The 20865-nt window shown below is 32.2% G+C and overlaps 1 protein-coding gene across 2 annotated transcripts in view; it reads left to right on the top strand.

Moving 5' to 3' along the window:
* LOC143234520 (serine/threonine-protein kinase OSR1-like) overlaps positions 1-20865 on the top strand; it is a 55140-nt gene that overhangs the window by 16596 nt on the left and 17679 nt on the right. For both annotated transcript variants that reach the window (XM_076471930.1, XM_076471931.1), the window contains exons 2-8: positions 3181-3383; positions 5506-5618; positions 10086-10194; positions 12202-12343; positions 16523-16578; positions 17453-17562; positions 18960-19061. In XM_076471930.1, the coding sequence (XP_076328045.1) occupies positions 3181-3383; positions 5506-5618; positions 10086-10194; positions 12202-12343; positions 16523-16578; positions 17453-17562; positions 18960-19061 (835 nt within the window). The remainder of the gene's footprint in view (positions 1-3180; positions 3384-5505; positions 5619-10085; positions 10195-12201; positions 12344-16522; positions 16579-17452; positions 17563-18959; positions 19062-20865) is intronic.

Here is a 20865-nt window from a genome sequence, read left to right as displayed (position 1 = left end):
TTAAACCTACACATACTTGTACCATGAAATTAAACCACATAGTTATCACATATATTCAACCTACACATGCCTGTACCATGAAATAAAACCACATAGTTATCACATATGTTCAACCTACACATACCTGTACCATGAAATAAAACCACATAGTTATCACGTATATTCAACCTACACATACCTGTACCATGAAATAAAACCACATAGTTATCACGTATATTAAACCTACACATATCTGTACTATGAAATAAAACCACATAGTTATCACGTATATTAAACCTACAAATACTTGTACCATGAAATAAAACCACATAGTTATCACATATGTTCAACCTACACATACCTGTACCATGAAATAAAACCACATAGTTATCACGTATATTCAACCTACACATGCCTGTACCATGAAATAAAACCACATAGTTATCACGTATATTCAACCTACACATGCCTGTACCATGAAATAAAACCACATAGTTATCACATATGTTCAACCTACACATACCTGTACTATGAAATAAAACCACATAGTTATCACGTATATTCGACCTACACATGCCTGTACCATGAAATAAAACCACATAGTTATCACGTATATTAAACCTACACATATCTGTACCATGAACTAAAACCACATAGTTATCCAATGTTTGGATACAAATATTTTCCATCATACCTAAGAAAATGGTCACAGAGTTCTGGATGGATAGTTGTAATCATTTCATCAAAACACAATTATTCCAATAACTTTGCATTAAAATGTAATTGTTCTGATCCAAGTGTATAATAACTGTATAGAATAGAAAGTTGATATAAATATGGCATTAAATATTTGAATGATTTAATATATACTTCAGTTGGTGTATCGGGTTGATGAAGGATGAGAACAGGTTACATTTTTGTATATTTAATAATTACATATAGAGCTGTACTTTACTTGAGTGAATTTCCACAGAAATGTTTCTAACTGTTGTTCATTTTGCAGAATGTACTTTCTCCTTTTCATCAGCACACAGAACATAATTTTAAATAATTTTTAGCATTAAGATTTTTTTTTTTTCTGGTAGCAGATTGCTGAAATTTTGTTTTTCTTGATACAACTTTAGTTAAAACATTATCTACTTAAATTTTAAGCTGATCCTTTTATGTACATTTCTGTTCCAAAGCTTGATGTTCTGTTTTTAAAACATTCATGAGTTGTCTTAAGTGAGTTAAGTTTAACCCTATTTTACCATCTTTATCTTAAGCTAAATGAACGACAAGCATGTACAGTGTATGTGGGTGTATGAGTGAGAGAAAAGGACAACAGTTGATACCCCACAGGAAGAAATGGCTCCAGATTATATCAACCCCCAAGGAAAATCCAGAATAAAATTTTTCCCAGGAATAATGGCTATAAAGTGGTTGTTTTCAAACTAATCCTATTGATCTTGTATGTGCTGAGAGGAAATAATTATATCTGCTCATAGTTTATGATTTCAGAGACTGCAAAGGAAATTCCATAGAGTATCAGGCCATCCTATAAGTAATGTTGTTTGTAACTCTCAGATTTAAAAGGAGAAAACAACTTTAATCAATAAAGTATTTTCTAATACTTTCAATAACAGTCTGTCAATGTCTGAATAGATTGTCAACACCATGCTTATACAAATCAGGTGGTTTTGAGATAAGAAAGGTACAAAGGCTATTTTTTTAACTCATTCATAGAAGTAAACTGTTTTTTGTTCAGATAATGTTTCAAGTTTCTTAAAAGATGATAATCTGAAGGAGCAAGATCAGGAGAATAAGAGGGGTGGGGAAGTTTCTTCCACCCAAACTCTTCAATTTATCTGCAAGTGATCCTAGTGGTGTGAAGACGTGTATTGTCATGGTGGAAAACAACTCTTTTCTAATTCACCAGAACAGGGCTCGCTTTCTTGGTTTATCTGAATGCAGTGTTTAGTCAATCCAGTTGATTATAGTATCTTTCAACAGTGATTGTCTGGTTTGGTTATACCAACTCAAAGCAAAACCTTCCTAGGGTATATGTTTGCTTTTGTCTGTGATGTAGCTGGTTCTCGTGCACTAACCTACTGTTGGCAACACTTAACATTTTGATAGAGTTCCCATTTCTTATCTCCAGTCATTAAGCTTGAAGTTCACAAGAGTGAAGAGATGTGTAAATGTCTATTTGTTCTGTCACATTATCAGTTAACAACTCATGTGGTATCCATTTTTCCAACTTTGAAACTCTAGTAAGTTGTTGCAAATGTCAATGGACAGTGGAAGGAGATGAATCGAGTTTCTGGGCTAATTCTTCAACAGTTACAGCACGAGTGTTGCTAGGAGCACCTTGTTATCAAACTCAATAGGGCACCCAGTACGAGCTGCATCTGTCAAACTGAAGTCACCAGTTCTAAACTTATTGAACCATCTTTGACACTTCCTCACATTCAGAATGTCATTGACCTGCACCTCTTGAATGCTTCGTGTAGCTGTGGTAGCACTTTTCCCTCTTCTGGACATGTAAAACATTATGTGCTCCTATGATACCTCTATGATAACTGGGGCTTCTGAAATAAATAAAACAAAACTAGTAAAGAAATGAACTGGCTTACAGTTAATGCTATCTGGTAATCCCATATAAGTTATATGACTTTGAGATTAACTTCATTTAGCCAAGAAAAATGCATTTAAACTTATCCCAAAAAATGACATTACTTATGGGACAACCTGATATAAATATGACTTGTTATGGTTGCTAAGATGTGCAATATGGCAAGATAAAGTTTTTATATTTTTTGTGGGGGTGGGGATGATATTTTTCAAATAATCAAATCTCTGTTTAAAAAAAACATGCACTTCTGAACTCATAGATCTTAGAAATGCTGCTGTACAACATTTAACTTCTTGGAAATTTATCTGTACAGGGAAATATTAGTATAAAGTGCCATTCCCTTATGGAAAAAACAAGAGCCATTTCAGTGTGTGTTAGGAAGGTAGTTTTCCCTTTGGGGAAAAAATTACTGTAACACATTGTTTGGAAGTTGATTAAACAAATTGAATGTATGATTTTGATTAGTTTTTTTTTTAATTATTTCTGTCCAGAAAGATAAAGTTGGAGAAACTGTTTATCTTGTATTGCTTACCAGTCTTCATTTAATGGTATCTTATTTCTTTTTTCTCAAATCATTTATTTAACAGAGTATCGACAGAACCTCCCAAAAGGTGCGAGGTTATTCCTGGGTCCCCAGGAACCTATAGAAGAATCAGTGCCACTAGCCTTCTGGAACCAGGAAGAAGGTTTTCACTGAAGTATCTTGAAAGGAAGATGGCAGAGGTATCTGTGTCAAGTAGCTCTACTTGGCCAATTGAAGAAGATGCCTACCAGTTAGTGGAAGTTATAGGTATGGATCAGTGGTGTATTGTAGTAAGGACTAGAATCCACAAGGTTTTACCATATGTATGAATAAACTTGTATTGTTGATGTTACAATGGCAGTTTTTTTGCAAGTTGAATTCCAAAATACAAAATGTTTTGGATCAGTCAGTAAAACATTATCACCATTTTGAAACTGGTGCTGAAGAAACAATTGTGGGTTAATTTGTAAAACTGGGATGCATGACTGCCACTATTGTGACAACCTGAAAACCATTATTGAAAGGAAGAAGTGATGTGAATACATGGAGCTGATATTGTTTTTATTTTGTTTAAGTAACTTGCATAAGAACTAAGTTTTTCAGATATATCAAACTGTAAATTATAAATATTTGTTAAGGTTCTAAAAGAATATAACAAAGTTAATCTGTTGTATTCTCGTATCTTTACTTGCATCTAATGTATATGTGATTTCAGTTTCACTTTGTGTGTATGATATTTAAAATAACTGAAGGCTTTGGGGCTAGAAGTCATACATGTAATATAAGAAGATATTGATCCAAGACATTTCTAATATAGCTTAACAAAATATTTGAATAAATGTAAATTGAATGTTGTACCCAATGTAAAATAAATTATCACCAATGAGAGTAACCAGTGCAGGTTCTTAGACTGTGAGAATGATCAAGGTGACCAAAAGCCACTGACCATTGAGGTCATTTCTTAACCACTTAAAATTCAAGCATTCATTGTATATTTATTTAAAATATTTAAGTGAATTCAGTCTAAGGGGTCTCCCCTCATTTTTGGACAAACCATTTCATGCGTTTATAAGTTTGAGAAAGATAATTTTAGCCAGTTAACAAGTTTGCATCTTGTTCTAAATATGTTTAAATATTACCCTTAATATTCATAATCTATAATTAAATAGTAGGCATTAGTAGAATAGCTGACCATTAGCTTTGTTTTGTTTCTTTTTTTTTATTCTATTTATGAAATATGTGGTTTTGATTTCTTAATGGATACTTTGATTTTTTAGTTTTAAAATCAGCAGGGTTCTCCCTCATCCTCAGTAGGACTAACCTATGAAATTTGATTAAAATATACATTATGGAACTTTAGCTATAAGCAGAAGGTGGATGCCTAAAGATTGAAAGATGGGAACTCATCACAGTAGGACATTTGAAGTGTCCATGTAACTGATGTTGTAAACATTTAGTTTTCTAGACCTCATTAAATGTTTACCCCTTCTTTCTTTCTGTTTGTGTGTGTGTTTATGCATGGCAACAAAATTATTTTACGAGTTTTAATTTTTGGCAAACTAATTATTACATCTGTTAATTATCCATAAGTGTAAAAATGCTTAGATATGTTAAAACTTTGTAGAATGGACGGCAACTGTCTGTTGTATAGACACAAGTGTAGAGGATGGCATTTTGAAAGTCTTCCTCCTTTTGTCCTGAAGACGTCGTCGTCTACACTTGTGTCTACACAACAAACAGTTGCCGTCCATTCTACAAAGTTTCATCATGAATACTCTGCCTAAACAATCTATTGAAGAATACTTAGATATGTATTTTTATTTACTAGTTCAACATATCTTAATCAGTACGTAAGCACTTCTAGAAATACAGAGTTACAGTTATTATAATATCATATGCAGTTAACTCCAGTGTCAATTTGTTGGTTGTGAACATCTCAAAGGGAAATTCAAATCTGACTTCTATGATATTGGAAATAAACTTTACCTTTTTAAAAATTCTTTATTCCCAAGCCACAGTAACAGACCAGATAAATGTAAATAAAGCTGATTCTGTCAGTAAACATACATAGCATTTTAAGTCAATCCAGTTAAACATATGTTAATGCTCAACTTACGTAATGGTATCTTACAAGTTTATGTGCGTGTGGGTAACGTTTTTAAATGTAGTTTTCAGTTTTTTATTTTGTGGATTTTAAGATAATTCTTATGTTTTGAAGAATAGTAACTGTAAAGGTGGATACCACATTTTGTGCTACACAATTACTGATGTTCATTAGACACTGTTTGTATATTGGTTACTGTATATACATTTTTGTCCATACCTTGTTTATTCTTCTGGAAGTCAGTTATTGTTGGTAACCTACTTTATTTTGTACTTCCTTTAAAAGGTGTGGGGGCAACAGCAATTGTCCACAAAGCTTTCTGTAAACCTCGTAATGAAGAATGTGCCATAAAGCGGATTAACCTTGAGAAATGGAACACAAGTATGGATGAACTGGTAGTAGGTGTCTCATTTAATCACTCTTAGAGCTGGGTAATTAGTGAAGGTCGGTAATCAGTTAGTGATTGTGAAAACACCACTCTGTAAGGTAGATATAGATAAACTTTCTTCTGTGGAACATTATTAGTCACTGTCAGTCACATTTGACCTGTATGTAGCAAGAGGGTTAACCACTATTAGTTATAACAGGCTTACTGCTAAACTAGTTATCCCACAGAAAAACTTATAGGACTTTGTGATTTGGTTGGATAGTACATGCTATATTTCTCAATTTGTTTGATGTTAATACATTATCTTAAGTATTTAAACAAAAATACCATTGTACATTTTGGTGTACTAAAACTTATTTAAGATGCTGTTTAAAAAGTTCAAAATTCTTTTGTACTTGGACAAGAACTTATTGAAACCTTGTAGTGTTATTAGGTTGTCCAGAAATAAATGTTGGAATTCTCATGATGTCATTTAGAAGCTGAATATTGAGTAACATACCCTTGGTTGGTGTATTCCAATGTTTATTACTTACAAGATGTCTTAATTGTCTGCTGTTTCATCTCTACTCAGAGTAAGTTTTACAATCCCCAAAGTTGTATGGAAGTGAACGACCTTTGTCCGATTTTCCTCTATGTCTTCAAACTTGGAAGAAAAGCTACCGAAACTACGTGGAACATGAACCAGGCATGCAGCCCTGGATCTGAACATACAGTTCAGCATTGGTTCCAAAGGTTTCAACATGGAGGTGAAAGTCTTGAAGACTATGAAGGTCATGGAAGGAAGCCATCCTTAGATTAAAACACATTAAGGGAAGCAGTTGACACAGACCCTAGCACAACAGTACGTGAGCTTGCAGAAAAGCCAGGCACAAGCAAATCGAGCATTGACAACCACCTGAGTGTGATTGGAAAGATGAAAAAGTTGGATAAGTGGGTTCCACATGAGATGACTAAAGATAAAAAAAATTGGCATGATGAGATCTCTTAAGCTGACGCCCAAAATTGTATGAATAGGGAATCGAGGTTCTGCCTCACCCACCTTATTCACCAGACCTTTCCCTTACAAATTTTCATTTTTTTTAAGCACTTTGACAACTTTTTGAACAAGGAACACTTTCAAAACCAGGCAGCTGCAGAAAAAGCTTTCAGGGAGTTCATTGACCATAGAAACTGATTTCTGCAGCATCTTTACACATCAGCAGAAGTGTGTTGAAGCAAATGGTGCTTACTTTGATTAAAGCATGTTTTACAACACTGGTTTATACTATTCCAAACTTCACGGTTAAAAAACAACATTTATTTCTGGACAACCTAATATTTACGTACAAAAGATGCAGTGCCACCTAAACTAATGTAAAATACAGACTTGATGCAATGGAAATGAATCTGCTGAGTTTTCAGAATATTGTTTTCTACATTTTAAAATGTGTTGAGATTATGAATCAAAACTTTGTATTAACTTTTGAAAAGTTACATTATTGCTGCTTGAAGGAATTATTTTATAACTGGTTAGAAACCCAGGGATGAAATTGTATTTTAATTTGATATAATACTCTACAGTGTATATTATTATTCAAGTGTGGAAAATACATGTTTCAAACCATTATCATGATGTCTTCTTGGACTTGATAATGAAGGTGCTGGTTAGCCCTGTGGCAGAGCACTGGATTTTGGAGCTACGGAGATGGCTCGGATTTGTGAGATGCCACAGTCTATTTCTTAAGCTGTTGGTGCAATGTAAGAGTAACAGTCAGTCCCTTATCATGAATGGTGGGTTGTAGGTTGCTGCTGTCTGTATTCCTTTAGGTAGGTACTTCAGAATTAGGAACAGCAATAAATAACATTAGTAGCTTTGTTGTAAATACAAAACACCTTATGATGAGCTGGATAGTTTCTTTTAATATACATTGCTTGTTATCAGGTCTGATAACTGATGTTTCACTTGTTTGTTTCTGATAATTAGATTGTTCATTTATGATGAAGTTATATGACTAAATGGATAATATTTTATTGTTATGTCCATTGATTGAGATCAAAGTTCACGTAGGGATCAAAATGTTACGCACTTGTATTCCTGTGGAATTTAACTTTGCATGAGGAATTTCGTATTTTTTAGTTTTGGTTGACTTTCCCGATCAGGAAGGCATTGTCCATCTGTTTTGTTTCAGTTATGACCAATAAAAGTGAACATATTGTATTGATTTAAATAAAAAAAAACAAATCCATGAGAAAATGTAACTTTAGTTGATAGCTTTCCCTCGAGTGAATGTAACTGTATTAGTTATTTGTGTCTGCCATGTCGAGACATTTTGCAGTGTCATCCAATATGGTGTTTGACATCAGAGTTATCAGCTATTTATTTTACCCTACACTTTGCTCGTTGAGCAGCCGTTCACGGTAGAGGAGAACAAATACCAGATACAAGATCTAGGGTTACTAAACAAAACTGTAGATGTTATTTTGGTAATTTCAGAGGTTATGAAAAAACTGAACAATAAGCAGAAATACTTTTAATTCTCAGATGAACATTAGCTTTTATTCTTAACAAAAAGTTCATTGGATTGACCCCATACAGATTAATTTAAATGGTGATACACAAATGTTTGTTCTTGTTTCACAATGTTATATGAGTACATAGTAATATTTTAAATAGTGATACACAAATGTTTGTTCTGTTTTCACAATGTTATATGAGTACATAGTAATATTTTAAATAGTGATACACAAATGTTTGTTCTGTTTTCACAATGTTATATGAGTACATAGTAATATTTTAAATAGTGATACACAAATGTTTGTTCTGTTTTCACGATGTTATATGAGTACATAGTAATATTTTAAATAGCGATACACAAATGTTTGTTCTGTTTTCACAATGTTATATGAGTACATAGTAATATTTTAAATAGTGATACACAAATGTTTGTTCTGTTTTCACGATGTTATATGAGTACATAGTAATATTTTAAATAGCGATACACATATGTTTGTTTTGTTTTCACAATGTTATATGAGTACATAGTAATATTTTAAATGGTGATACACAAATGTTTGTTCTTGTTTCACAATGTTATATGAGTGCATAGTAATATTTTAAATAGCGATACACAAATGTTTGTTCTGTTTTCACAATGTTATATGAGTACATAGTAATATTTTAAATAGTGATACACAAATGTTTGTTCTGTTTTCACAATGTTATATGAGTACATAGTAATATTTTAAATAGTGATACACAAATGTTTGTTCTGTTTTCAATGATGTTATATGAGCACATAGTAATATTTTAAATAGCGATACACATATGTTTGTTTTGTTTTCACAATGTTATATGAGTACATAGTAATATTTTAAATGGTGATACACAAATGTTTGTTCTTGTTTCACAATGTTATATGAGTGCATAGTAATATTTTAAATAGCGATACACAAATGTTTGTTCTGTTTTCACAATGTTATATGAGTACATAGTAATATTTTAAATGGTGATACACAAATGTTTGTTCTTGTTTCACAATGTTATATGAGTGCATAGTAATATTTTAAATAGCGATACACAAATGTTTGTTCTGTTTTCACAATGTTATATGAGTACATAGTAATATTTTAAATAGTGATACACAAATGTTTGTTCTGTTTTCACGATGTTATATGAGTACATAGTAATATTTTAAATAGCGATACACATATGTTTGTTTTGTTTTCACAATGTTATATGAGTACATAGTAATATTTTAAATGGTGATACACAAATGTTTGTTCTTGTTTCACAATGTTATATGAGTGCATAGTAATATTTTAAATAGCGATACACAAATGTTTGTTCTGTTTTCACAATGTTATATGAGTACATAGTAATATTTTAAATGGTGATACACAAATGTTTGTTCTGATTTTATAATGTTATATGAGTGCATAGTAATATTTTAAATAGTGATACACAAATGTTTGTTCTGATTTTATAATGTTATATGAGTACATAGTAATATTTTAAATAGTGATACACAAATGTTTGTTCTGTTTTCACAATGTTATATGAGTACATAGTAATATTTTAAATAGTGATACACAAATGTTTGTTCTGTTTTCACGATGTTATATGAGTACATAGTAATATTTTAAATAGCGATACACAAATGTTTGTTCTGTTTTCACAATGTTATATGAGTACATAGTAATATTTTAAATGGTGATACACAAATGTTTGTTCTGTTTTCACAATGTTATATGAGTGCATAGTAATATTTTAAATAGCGATACACAAATGTTTGTTCTGTTTTCACAATGTAATATGCATATATTGTAATATTTTAACTGGTGATACACAAATGTTTGTTCTGGTCTTAGAATGTTATATGAGAACGTACATAATAACTGAAATATTGATATACAAATGTTTGTTCTGGTCTTAGAATGTTATATGAGAACGTACATAATAACTGAAATATTGATATACAAATGTTTGATCTGGTTCCAGAAAGAAATACAAGCTATGAGTGCATGTCACCATGAAAATGTGGTTAGCTACCACACCTCTTTCGTTGTGAAGGAAGAACTCTGGCTGGTGATAAAACTTTTAGCTGGTGGTATGTATCATGTATTTCATTACCTCCACCACTCATGGTGGGCAGTGGTTATGTTTTCACACCTATGTGTTTGTCAGTAAGATTTCTTAAGTGGCTCAGTAGATTTTGATATAAGTTTGTATACATTTCAGTTATGACCAAACTTAGAAGTGATTAGTTTTCAGAGAGTCAAAGTCACAACATGAGAAATGAAAAAAATCTGTATCTATTAATATGAAAACCACTTTTCCATGCTATTCTTGCTCTATTGTTCAGTCAAAAATGATTGGGTTCTGATGGAACTTTGTGGACGTGTGTATAATCTTATTCCTCATTAAGAAACGTGTTCATTGATAATAAATGACAAAGAGACAAAGTATATATTTTTCAAGATCCAGATGTGATCACCAGCAAAGACATGGGCTGAACTGAGTGTATCTCTTGTTTTTCACTCTGTGTTTACGAGACTTCTAGCTGTTTAAATTAGCTTAACTATTAATGTTCACCACCATCATTGTTTAATGTTTTTACAGATGTGTATATTTTTTTATATCGCTAATGTAAAAACAAACAAACTTGGACTTGTTTTTAATTTATTAAATACTCAGTGGAAGTGACATCCTGTTGAAAGTAATTATTCCTGAAACTAAGGTGTAGGAAATGTGATGGATTACAACTATAAAACTTTTCTGTCTGATACACTTTGAAATGCTACTTAAAGTATCTATAAAAATTGAAGCTAAGATATACAAATAGAACCGTGCAGTTTTGATATTTGTTAAGTGATTAATCAGTAGAGCTGTGTTCGTCAAATCATGTTGTGTGCAACTGGAAAATAAACAATGGCAGTAGATCCTGCCAACCAGTTGTCTTGTCTCTGGTCAGTAGTTCAAAAAAGAAAGATGCTGAGTAGTGCAAACAGTTGCTTTCCATTTAATCAGAAGCTTAAAAGAATAAATAAAAAAAAAAGTTTGTGGGTGCTGTCAGCTAGTTGGATTCTCTCTTAGTAGATCAGAAGGAGTGAGGGGTAGTAGGCATTAGATGCTGCCAACCAGTTGCTTTCTCTTTAGTCAGCAGTTCAAAATTAGTGGCAGATAATCTTTGTAGCTTTACCATAACAAAGACAGAGCCAGTTAAGTTTGGCATTGAGAATTAAACCTCAGACCCTCAAATCACCAACAGTGAACAAACTGAGGTTAGAAAATATAAAGGTAAAATTGGGCAGAGCACCTGTAGCCCATTATGTCGCCTTTTGCTTGATAAAAATTGATGTAATAACAATTTTGGAATGTTATTCTAGTGGTGATAACCTGGAACCCTTAAATTCAATTAGTTTATTATTACTAGGACAGTTGATTAAATTGTAATTTTGATTTATCAGAATAATTAATTCAAATACTAAATTTGTGTATATGTATTTATCTGTGGTGGTATTTACTCTCATGATGGTTCTGGTTTTAGTTTGAGTAGGAGTTGTGTGAATGTTTGTTCATGTGTTGAATAGTGGTAACCATAGACTGTTAAGCCTAAATATTTCTCTAGACAAAGGCTTAAGATTGTGTATATTGAAAGTGTACTTCAACTTCCAGGTTTTCTATAACTTGTTTGTATTATCAGTGAGTTCTTTGATTGTAGGCCTTGTTACAAAAGTGTGTTCTGTAATGTTAGAGGTTTGAGTTTTCTTTAGTTTCGTATGATTTCTCCAAAGAGATCTACACTGGGGAGACAGGGCAACATTTTGGTGCAAGAGCAAAGGAACACAAAGAAAATACAATGGGGTAGTTTTTATCCTGATGTTTTTAATCTGTAATGGAAGCCTAATAATCATGCCAGCATATTGTTATTACGTTTATTATATATAAGTGTAATTCTGGCATTTTTAATTAATGATCTAGTGTGGTTGTTTTTAATGTGGGCACAGCAGTAAAGTAACTAAGCTCTAATTACAAACCTCCAACTTCTAGTTCTTTATGTAGAAGCCAAACTGTCCATCATTTATAATGTTTAAGTGCTATGATTCTTTCTCAGGATCACTTTTGGATATTATCAAACATAAGGTGAAGACTGAAGACTGCAAACACGGAGTATTTGATGAATGCACCATAGCCACTGTTTTAAAGGAGGTTCTAAAAGGGTTGGAGTATTTCCACAACAATGGTCAGATTCACAGGTGGGTTTTAAATAATGTTCTGTAAGGGACAGAATATTTCCACAACAATGGTCAGATTCACAGGTGGGTTTTAAATAATGTTCTGTAAGGGACAGAATATTTCAACAACAATGGTCAGATTCACAGGTGGGTTTTAAATAATGTTATGTAAGGGACAGAATATTTCAACAACAATTCATGTTGCCTCATGAAACATTTTTATTACATTATTATCATTTATTTTACCTAATCTAATCTTAAATACCCCCCCAAAAAAAAAAATCATTTTACATTTCAGTTACTTTTATGATAATAATAAACATGGAAAACAAGAAATAAAATATGACCTAATCTGTTGTTGAAGAGACTTAATCCATATTCTTTATACTAATCATAGTGTTGTAATTAATATTTTTTATTTAATTAAATAATGCACTGAACAATATATACTGATAACACACAAGAAATAGACATACTCCATACCTCTCAAAACGTTTCTGGATTTCTAACTCTGTAACAAATTCATCCAAGCTAGTTGTTATCTTTCTCATAGGAATGATCTTTGTACTCTGAGTGAAACTGACAATCATTCAGAACATGTTTTACATTAATGTTTTACAGTACATCATTTGATAAATGAAAACTTTGAATTTCCATTGGTTGTAGGTAATACATAATGTATTAAATGTAAGAGAGAGCTATTAATAAATTATGAAAGATAAGATGTCACATATAGGTGTGGTAAGAGAGGTTTTATTTTCCATTGACAGCTCTGTAACCAAAGTTGAAGGCTATAATGAATATGGTTGGTCTAAGCAAAGATGATTTTATAGAATAATTTGTTTTATTTTGTATTTTTTCAAGGGGTGGTGGATAAAATAGGGATGATGACATTATAAGAGAAAATATGTTGTGTGTCACACTGGGGGAAATTCATGATTTTTTAAATGTGTTGTGCATCACACTAGGGGAAATTCAGGATTTTTTAATGTGTTGTGTATCACACTAGGGAAAATTCAGGATTTTTTAATGTGTTGTGCATCACACAAGGGAAATTCAGGATTTTTTAATGTGTTGTGCATCACACTAGGGAAATTCAGGATTTTCTAATGTGTTGTGTTGTGCATCACACTAGGGGAAATTTAGGATTTTTAAATGTGTTGTGCATCACACTAGGGGAAATTCAAGATTTTTAAATGTGTTGTGCATCACACTAGGGGAAATTCAGGATTTTAAATGTGTTGTGCATCACACTAGGGGAAATTCAGGATTTTTAAATGTGTTGTGCATCACACTAGGGAAATTCAAGATTTTTTAAAATCATACCTTGTAGAATTAAGAACTTAAAATTTATTATTACAATGTGGATTATTAACTAATATGCTATACAGTACAGGATTCCTGAGGTGTTAGGGTTAAAGAGCAGTCATTATTATGACCTTGAATCATACACAGTACAGGATACCTGTGGTGTTAGGGTTAAAGAGCAGTCATTATTATGACCTTGAATCATACACAGTACAGGATTCCTGAGGTGTTAGGGTTAAAGAGCAATCATTAGTATGGCCTTGAATCATACACAGTACAGGATACTTGTGGTGTTAGGGTTAAAGAGCAATCATTAGTATGGCCTTGAATCATACACAGTACAGGATACTTGTGGTGTTAGGGTTAAAGAGCAGTCATTATTATGACCTTGAATCATATACAGTACAGGATACCTGTGGTGTTAGGGTTAAAGAGCAATCATTAGTATGACCTTGAATCATACACAGTAGAGGATACCTGTGGTGTTAGGGTTAAAGAGCAGTCATTATTATGACCTTGAATCATACACAGTACAGGATTCCTGTGGTGTTAGGGTTAAAGAGCAATCATTAGTATGACCTTGAATCATACACAGTACAGGATTCCTGTGGTGTTAGGGTTAAAGAGCAGTCATTAGTATGACCTTGAATCATACACAGTACAGGATACCTGTGGTGTTAGGGTTAAAGAGCAATCATTAGTATGACCTTGAATCATACACAGTACAGGATACCTGTGGTGGTAGGGTTAAAGAGCAGTCATTAGTATGACCTTGAATCATACACAGTACAGGATTCCTGAGGTGTTAGGGTTAAAGAGCAGTCATTAGTATGACCTTGAATCATACACAGTAGAGGATACCTGTGGTGTTAGGGTTAAAGAGCAATCATTAGTATGACCTTGAATCATACACAGTACAGGATTCCTGTGGTGTTAGGGTTAAAGAGCAATCATTAGTATGACCTTGAATCATACACAGTACAGGATTCCTGTGGTGTTAGGGTTAAAGAGCAGTCATTATTATGACCTTGAATCATATACAGTACAGGATACCTGTGGTGTTAGGGTTAAAGAGCAATTATTAGTATGACCTTGAATCATACACAGTACAGGATTCCTGTGGTGTTAGGGTTAAAGAGCAATCATTAGTATGACCTTGAATCATACACAGTACAGGATTCCTGTGGTGTTAGGGTTAAAGAGCAGTCATTAGTATGACCTTGAATCATACACAGTACAGGATACCTGTGGTGTTAGGGTTAAAGAGCAATCATTAGTATGACCTTGAATCATACACAGTACAGGATACCTGTGGTGGTAGGGTTAAAGAGCAGTCATTAGTATGACCTTGAATCATACACAGTACAGGATTCCTGAGGTGTTAGGGTTAAAGAGCAGTCATTATTATGACCTTGAATCATACACAGTAAAGGATACCTGTGGTGTTAGGGTTAAAAGCAATCATTAGTATGACGTCATTCTTTATGGTGATATTCATATATTTTATGACACCTCGCATAAGGGTTAAAGTTCTGCAGCATATGTTACACTTACAAGAATCTGTAAAACGTTTGTCTATTTCCAAAATAAGAGTGTAACTCACGTGTTTGTTTGCTAATGTTTTAAAGTGATACAGATTAGAGGACATTTCAACATTTAAAGGAACATTGGTATTTAACAGTTAGTGTACCCTATGATAAGTAAGCTTTAACTGATGGTATTTAACAGTTAGTGTACCCTATGATAAGTAAGCTTTAACTGATGGTATTTAACAGTTAGTGTACCCTATGATAAGTAAGCTGATGGTATTTAACAGTTAGTGATGGTAGCTTTAACTGATGGTATTTAGTTGTACCCTATGATAAGTAAGCTTTAACTGATGGTATTTAACAGTTAGTGTACCCTATGATAAGTAAGCTTTAACTGATGGTATTTTTAACTGTTACCCTATGATAAGTAAGCTTTAACTGATGGTATTTAACAGTTAGTGTACCCTATGATAAGTAAGCTTTAACTGATGGTATTTAACAGTTAGTGTACCCTATGATAAGTAAGCTTTAACTGATGGTATTTAACAGTTAGTGTACCCTATGATAAGTAAGCTTTAACTGATGGTATTTAACAGTTAGTGTACCCTATGATAAGTAAGCTTTAACTGATGGTATTTAACAGTTAGTGTACCCTATGATAAGTAAGCTTTAACTGATGGTATTTAACAGTTAGTGTACCCTATGATAAGTAAGCTTTAACTGATGGTATTTAACAGTTAGTGTACCCTATGATAAGTAAGCTTTAACTGATGGTATTTAACAGTTAGTGTACCCTATGATAAGTAAGCTTTAACTGATGGTATTTAACAGTTAGTGTACCCTATGATAAGTAAGCTTTAACTGATGGTATTTAACAGTTAGTGTACCCTATGATAAGTAAGCTTTAACTGATGGTATTTAACAGTTAGTGTACCCTATGATAAGTAAGCTTTAACTGATGGTATTTAACAGTTAGTGTACCCTATGATAAGTAAGCTTTAACTGATGGTATTTAACAGTTAGTGTACCCTATGATAAGTAAGCTTTAACTGATGGTATTTAACAGTTAGTGTACCCTATGATAAGTAAGCTTTAACTGAATTACTGTGCTTACAGAATAACATTTTAAGTTTCACCCAGGGCAAGAACACAAACTTCTGAGATATCTTGGAAAATAAAGTAGTTTATCAACTGGTTCACAAACTTCTAACAACTTGAGGGTTAACTGGGTTATGTAACCATATCTATGTCTGTTACAAGATTCTTTTAACAGCTTATAGCTGAGACTTTCATAAACAAGAACATAAAACAGTGAAATATGAAGTGTTTGTTTGAAGTGTTATAATGTTATTCATTCTTCTAGGGACATAAAAGCTGGAAATATATTGTTAGGCAAAGATGGAACTGTTCAAATAGCTGGTAAGTTAAGATGATGATTTAACTAATCATTTTTTTATTTGATCATTTAGACAAGAAATCTTTCAAATTGGTAATACTTGTTTTATTGACAGTACATCAAATTATCATACAGTCAGTGATTTTTACAAAATGAGAGAAAACGTAAAAGTTGGTAAACAATTATGTAAAAACATTTCTTAACAGTAGTGTGAAAAGAAAAAGTGTGTTTGAAAATAAAAACTCAAATGTGTCATTAGTTTAATACTAATGAACTAAAGTCTTGTCAGTATATTATTGTGAATAAGTAATATAGAGTCTCGTAAGTTTATCAACCTGCAATAAAACAACTGAGAATGTCTTGCATGTGTGTGGTTCGTGTCATTTTGAAAATTACATGGAATTATCATTACAGGTGAGTGATAAACTTAGTATTTGCTGATGTGTAATAAATAATCTATTTGCAAGTGAACAATGTAACTAACTTGAGCTAAACAACAGGCATCCATCTTACTGTGCATTTTCAGTGGCTAATTACTGAAGCCTTACTAGTGAAACCATTCTCATAATAAGTGAAATATTTCCACATTTTTTTGTACTTTTCCTCACTTCAAAAGTTATTTATATGTGTATCATATTATTACTTACAAATCAGGTGTATTAATTTTCGGTCAACTTCTAGAGGGAAAACAAAATTTCTGGTTTCTACAGCTGATTTGAGACATAAATTAAAGCAACTGATTAGAGCTATTTAGAATGTATGTTTCCTACCTGTACATGATATAAATCACTAACGATTTATTTCTACTAAACACACTTTCAATATTAGCTCAGAAATTATCAACCTTTTTGCAGAAAAATGTAAATTCCTTGTTTCAAACGCTGCCTCAACTTCCAGATTTTGGTGTTAGTTCGTGGTTGGCCACTGGTGGTGACCTTTCTCGTCAGAAAGCTCGACACACGTTTGTTGGTACACCTTGTTGGATGGCTCCAGAAGTAATGGAACAGGTAATGAAGTTGGACGTTGTAAAGTAGAAGGGGAAATATTACAATGTTTTGTTCTGACTGTTTTTTAATATTCTAAATGTTTTGAGTTATAACAGAATGTCCTTGTAATTTTGGAAACATTTATAATCTCTCAAAATGTGATTATTACATGGAAAGGAAGAAAGGTGATGTTAAACCTTAATACTTATCTCAGTAAGAAAAAAATAATACAAACTCTAGAAGTGCTTTTAGTTTCCTTGGATGTTATATTTCTGTGGTTTTTAGTAATTTTGTAAAGGTAGACTTTCAAGAAACTGGAAATGGAGATGAAAGTTGTCTTTCACTAGGACTAACTCAGTAATGGCTTCTCAAATCCAAAATGCATATTTACTAAATCTATTTTATTGTCAAATGTCTTTTTGTTATTGTTCAACAGACTTGTAATGTCTACTTAAAGCTTGCCAAATTTGAAGAAGATAAACATAGTATACTCAGAATTATTGTAAAGACTGTATACTTTTACAGATACAGCACTTGTTGATGTATGTGTGAATGATTTTACAGTGTCACTTTGAGAATGTTTTGCTCTAAAAATCTTGTGATTATTTTTGCATTTAGCATTTATTAAAATAGATTTAGGCTTAGATCTTTGAAATCTTGTATGTTAAAAAAATTTTAAAACTACATGTAAGACCAAACGTGACTATCTCTTAGATTTAGTAAGCTATTTCTATCTCTATAATTTTAATATAAAGCAAGTGATTTTTAAATCTCACTTTCTTGTGACCTCAATGTTCAAATGTCTTGTGTTTTTCATTTAATGACAGATTAATGTCTTTTCTTTAAATCTCCTTGGTAACAGTGTGTTGTAGAAATAATGGTAATTTTTCTTAATACTTAACTCACTCTACCTCAGGGGCCATGAATGCTCATGTTTACTGAAGGGGGTCCTGCAGCATAAAAGGTTGATAAACACTACAGTACTCATTAACTACACAGTATATATGAAACTGTTGCTCAGTTTGTATGTGGTACAACTTGGTTACTATAATTTTTAAATACACTGTAAAGTACTCTGTTTATTGATTCTGCAAGTTCTAGGTTTAACGTACAAAAATTAAAGTTAAGTTTCAAAGTGTTTTAAAGTTGAAAACCATTTTAGTTTGTTCCATAAAAGTTATGTGCTATCAGTTTGGTTAATTCAAATTCATCAGTACTTGCACGTTTAATCGTTTTTCACGTTTCGAAGATACTGCTGGATTAATTTCACTTCTGTTCTTGTGTGTAGTAAGAGTTTATAAAAGTAGGGAATGTAACCTGAAGTCAACAATCTTGGGAACATTAATGTTTCTTTAAAATATCCACACTGACCATTTAAGGAAATGTAAATATATCTGAATCTTTTAATATTATCTCAGGTAACAGGCTATGACTTCAAAGCAGACATCTGGAGTTTTGGAATTACAGCCATTGAACTGGTTACAGGAACAGCACCTTACCATAAGTACCCACCCATGAAGGTGAGTTCATTTCTTGCTGTTTCAGTGTATCTGTTGAATCATTGAACTGGTTACAGGAACAGCACCTTACCATAAGTACCCACCCATGAAGGTGAGTTCATTTCTTGCTGTTTCAGTGTATCTGTTGAATCATAGTTAGCCCCTTGCTGGTACAACGGTAAGTCTATGGATTTACAACGCTATAATCAGGGGTTCGATTCCCCTTGGTTGGCTCAGCAGATAGCCCGATGTGGCTTTACTATAAGAAAACACTCAAACACAAATCATATTTGTTATCTATGTTTTATTTGTCATGGTGAATAAATGTAGCTGCATTTCCTTAATGCAATGTTGAAATTTTCTAAAAGATAAATAAACCATTAAATGTTAACTGCTATTTTAAGAAATTGAAGTTAATAAGTATATTAGTGTATGTGTGTGTATATTGCTAGGCTTCCTGTAAATGTTTACTTAATTTTAAGCACAGTCAAATAATGATTGGGTTTTATATATTCTTGTATTTGTCCTAAAGTATTTAGAAGTTGTCAATATATTAAAAGTAAAGAAATATTACATGGATTGGTTAATTGTTGTTTGTCTTTTACACCCAGAGTTCAGAACGAATTTGAACAGCGAGATCTGATTTATTGATAAATTTTAATCTATTTCCTTATGCAAGCTATAAGACATACTAACTTCTTTTCCTAAGCAGGATTTAGAATTTTTTTATTTTATCATTGATATGGCATCCAGTATTTTGGTTCCTTTGTGGTAATTTCAAATTAAATATCAAGCCTAACATGGACTAATATTATTGAGTTATATGTGCATGGGTGTTGTTAGTTCCGTTATATTGATGTGACAACAACAGTCATCAATTATTTTCTCATAATAGTCAAAGAAAAGTTCAATGACAGCTTATTTCTCTCACAACTTGTATGTTTCATTATTAAGATATTCATGAGATATGTGTATTTTATTCAGTATGTTTAGCCTGATGGCTCATATGATCCATAAAATATCTTATAACATGAGCTCAGTCAGTTTGACTGACCCATGACCTCTTTGTATTCATTTAAAGTATTTATTCATTTAATATCTTTAACTTTCAATTCAATGTATACATCTTTACAAAAAAAATTTGGCAGTCTTTGTAAAAAGTTAATCTTTCACATTCATCAAAAATTATATTTTAGTAAAGTATTTCTAATAAAATAAATAAGTGTTCATGAATATATTGAATATTTGTTTTCAATAATCCACGTGTAAAGTAACTTTTATGTTAAAATTAAAAATAGCATACTTCTCGGCGTTGAAGACACTATTTTGTCCTCAAAATAAGTCTCAAATATTTACTCTGCTTCTTCCAGACTAGAGATTACATTGCTCATTGACCTAAATCTAAGCCAAGAGGAAGTGTTTTGATACTAGACATAATTCAAGTCCCTCTATATGGTCCAGAATGAAATGTATCACTTACTTGATGCTAAATAACAAATAAATAAACAAGAACAGGTCACTCTACATATGGTGCTGTAGTGTGGCACTTTTCACAGTTCCTCAGGCTTAGAATAATGTTATTACTGATAATAATACAGATATTTCAGTGGTAATATATAAAGTGTACACTTTCAAAAGTGAATATAAGCATATTGCTCACAAAACATGAGAAGTGGTCAAGAGGATTTACGTACTGTAAGACACTAAACAATCCATGAAACATTTTGGTAAGATTGATGGAAGTGCTGCAACCTTATTCCTATGTTTATCTTTTTTTTTTTTTTCAAAAATTAACTAATCAAAATGGGGGTGCATCTTCAAACCC

Source organism: Tachypleus tridentatus, chromosome 12 (assembly GCF_004210375.1).
Source record: "Tachypleus tridentatus isolate NWPU-2018 chromosome 12, ASM421037v1, whole genome shotgun sequence".
Taxonomy (NCBI): domain Eukaryota; kingdom Metazoa; phylum Arthropoda; class Merostomata; order Xiphosura; family Limulidae; genus Tachypleus; species Tachypleus tridentatus.
Note: the sequence above shows the minus strand (reverse complement) of the source record. Positions and strands in the feature narration are given on the sequence as shown.